This window comes from Oryzias melastigma, linkage group LG9 (assembly GCF_002922805.2).
Source record: "Oryzias melastigma strain HK-1 linkage group LG9, ASM292280v2, whole genome shotgun sequence".
Classification (NCBI taxonomy): Eukaryota; Metazoa; Chordata; class Actinopteri; order Beloniformes; family Adrianichthyidae; genus Oryzias; species Oryzias melastigma.
Window position 1 is genome coordinate 32,107,257 of NC_050520.1, and position 3,114 is coordinate 32,110,370.

A 3,114-nucleotide genomic window follows, 5' to 3' on the forward strand; every position below is an offset into this window, starting at 1 on the left:
GTTCATGACTTTACGTGATTCCGGCTCTCATATAATGTGACTTAAGCAGATTTCTGCAGTTCTGGGATCCCTGCAGTCACACGATTTCTGCTATCATATAATCCTTGCCTTTACCTGATCCCTGCAGTCATGTGATGTTGCAAACATGTAATCCCTGTAAGCCAGTAATCCATGAAAACACATGAGGACTATATTCATGTGATGTCTCCAAATGTATGATCCCTGTTAACCCATAAACTCTGCTTTACACATGATCCCTGAAACATGCAATACATATAGACATGTGGACCCAGGAGTCTGCAGATATTTGATCCTTGCAAACACATGATCCCTGTAATCACATGATCCCTGTAATCGCATGATCCATGTAATCACATGATCCCTGTAATCACATGATCTCTGAAATCACATGATCCCTGTAATCACATGATCCCTGTAATCACACGATCCATGTAATCACATGATCCCTGTAATCACATGATCCCTGTAATCACATGATCTCTGAAATCACATGATCCCTGTAATCACATGATCCCTGCTGACATGTGTGATGTGAAGCTGGTTTCTGGATGAATGGACGTCTGCGTGGGGACGTACTTGCTAAAACAGTTGGGTTGGAGAGGGAGCGGGATTTCCTGTACTTTGACACAGAAGAGTCTGACTGGCTGGACTTCTCTGTAATGTTGAACAAGAAATCATCAAACAAACTGAACTCATCTCACTGCCGTCTGAACAAGAGGTTCAGAGGGTTCCAGACCTGTGTCAGACTTCTCAGAGCCGGCGTCGTCAGAATGAGAGTGCTGCCGACGGACAGCTTTGAGCGGGTGTGGATGGCCTTCTCCCACGACGTTTGCCACATTTGCCAAAGAGATGGCTAAACTTTCCTGTCAGACACACAACGCCCCGATCACACCACAAACACAGAAAAAACAATGGTTTAATTCTGATACACACAACAGTTCATGAACTACAGTAACACTGATAACACCTAATCAGAGGTAACATTATATTATATTTGTGACAAGGATGGAGATTATGCAGAGTGGAGGATTATACTATCACAGTGAATGAATTAAGAGATAAAACATTAAAATTATTCTGTGAATTGTGGTTTAGGGGAGAAAAAAGAAAAAAAATCCATGAGGAGAAAAGGCTTGTAAAGTCATCCATCCTGTTAATGACCCACTCAAAAGAAAATTGTGTTCTTGTAGCATTTTTCTAATGATCGAGTACATATATAAAGAAAATTTGCATTTCTTTATCTAAATCATTGTGAATCAGGAGCAGATGAAACACACACATTTGGAAAAAGCTTGTAGATGTTACTTAGAAACTCCAATCAGTGGGCCTCAAGCTCCCTGTTCCGCTCTGTTCTTATGCATCCACTTGCAGACAAATAGATCCATGAACGTCTTTGTTTTCCTCGTCTGAGCTGGAAACTGGATACAAACTGTACAGCTGGATAACTCCAATATTGCTCACCATTTTTGTCTCAGTGGTAATGTTAGGTTGAGGTGTGAGGGACTGTAAACTAGCGGGAGAGAATACAAACAAAGGCATGGTGGGAAATGAGTGCAGGCTTACTCTGCTCTGCAGAAACTAAGTTCTAGAAAACGAGTCAAACAATTTTTTTTCTTATTCTGGCTAAAAATGACATAAGCCCCTCCCATACAGCGTCAGAAAGGCAATTTTAAGATGATTTTTTTTATACATTGTCCTCCATCTTCATAAAAATGCCACAAGAACACGTTAAAACACCAAAAACACCATTTTCATTGGAATGGGTCTTTAAGTTCATAGCTAGCGTTGCTTCTGGTGTGGGTTCTATGCTACACTAGGCAGCAATTCAAATGGTCTATCTAAAACTTTCAGGACTAAATGTTCATCCATCCATCAACTTTCTAAACCCACTGAATCCCTTTAGGGGCCATTGGGTTACCGGAGCCTATCCCAGCTACTGTTGGGTACTTACCCCTTACACCCGGGACAGTTCACCAGCTCATCACAGGGTCACACACACTCTCACATTTACAATAATTGACTTATGTTGCATGTTTTTAGACTGTGGGAAGAAGGGAGAGTGCCCAGACAGAACCCACGAGTGCTTCAAGAAAACATGGCAAAGAAAGGACCCAGCTGGGATTTGAACCAGAGCCTCTGCTGTGATGTGGTGAGCTGGCTGAGATAGTGAGGGGAAACACCGAGGAGAGTTTGTGAATCAGCCTAAACTAGTCCAGTTTTCTGCAGGTGAGTTCAGTGAGGAGTGCAGCGGTGAAAGGGAACGTCTGTTTCTAATCAGATGGCAGAGTGGTAAAGGTCGTGAAGCTTTTGAAAGAAGCACTCTAAATAAAGGTCGAGTCAATCAAATTTGTAAAGTGTGGCAAATAAATGGTTGTGATGCAAAACAGTGAGTTTGTGAGCCTTTTGACTGCAGGAGTCAATCCAACCTTGTTGAAGAGCGACCACCTCCTGCCCTGATTTCTCTGACAAAAACGAAGGTTGTTCAACATAAAGGACGGTGCTGACATCACATCCTCACAGAATCAAAGGTTTCTGGGGGAGTACCGGGTTAAAGAGCTCCGTGGTCAGGCCCAGGTAGTTGTGTAAGGCCAGGAAGGTCACTCTCTGCAGACGCACCATTATTATCTAGACGGGGTCAAAAACAGGAGGATAAAACGACTACGTCGACCTCTTCACCCCCACCTGTGCAGAGGGACTCACCTGGATGACCCGAACGAGAGTCTCTGGGTACTTCTCAAAGACGGCCTGGAACGCCATGGCGGGAAGGCGCAGCACTGTGGAGTGGACCGCCGCCTTGGCAGACACTGTTTTGTACGGCGCCGGGTGGCCCTGGTATAAAGACGGAGGGGGGGGGACATGGAATGAACCATTTTCTAAATGAGAGGTGTCTGCTGAGGCTGCATACGCACAGTGATGATGTCAAGGATGCTGAGCAGACTGTGCACGCTGTCGCCCGGTAACACCTCCTTCACCACGGCTTCCGTCCCATCCTGGAACAACATATGCTTTCATGTGGGGGGAGGGGGGGGGCATGCACTGAAGACATGATGTCAGAGTCCAGTTGTTTCTATGCATTAATGTTTCCTCAACGCC

General features: G+C 44.7%; 1 protein-coding gene across 1 annotated transcript in view; it reads right to left on the reverse strand.

Annotated features, from left to right (window-relative positions):
- The window catches only part of LOC112137696 (patatin-like phospholipase domain-containing protein 7), a gene marked incomplete in the record, with an annotated part of 25,585 nt that overhangs the window by 13,088 nt on the left and 9,383 nt on the right, over positions 1-3,114 (reverse strand). The window contains 6 exon segments of the mRNA XM_036213710.1: positions 598-675; positions 758-884; positions 2,448-2,483; positions 2,566-2,646; positions 2,722-2,850; positions 2,931-3,011. Of these exon segments, the coding sequence (XP_036069603.1) occupies positions 598-675; positions 758-884; positions 2,448-2,483; positions 2,566-2,646; positions 2,722-2,850; positions 2,931-3,011 (532 nt within the window).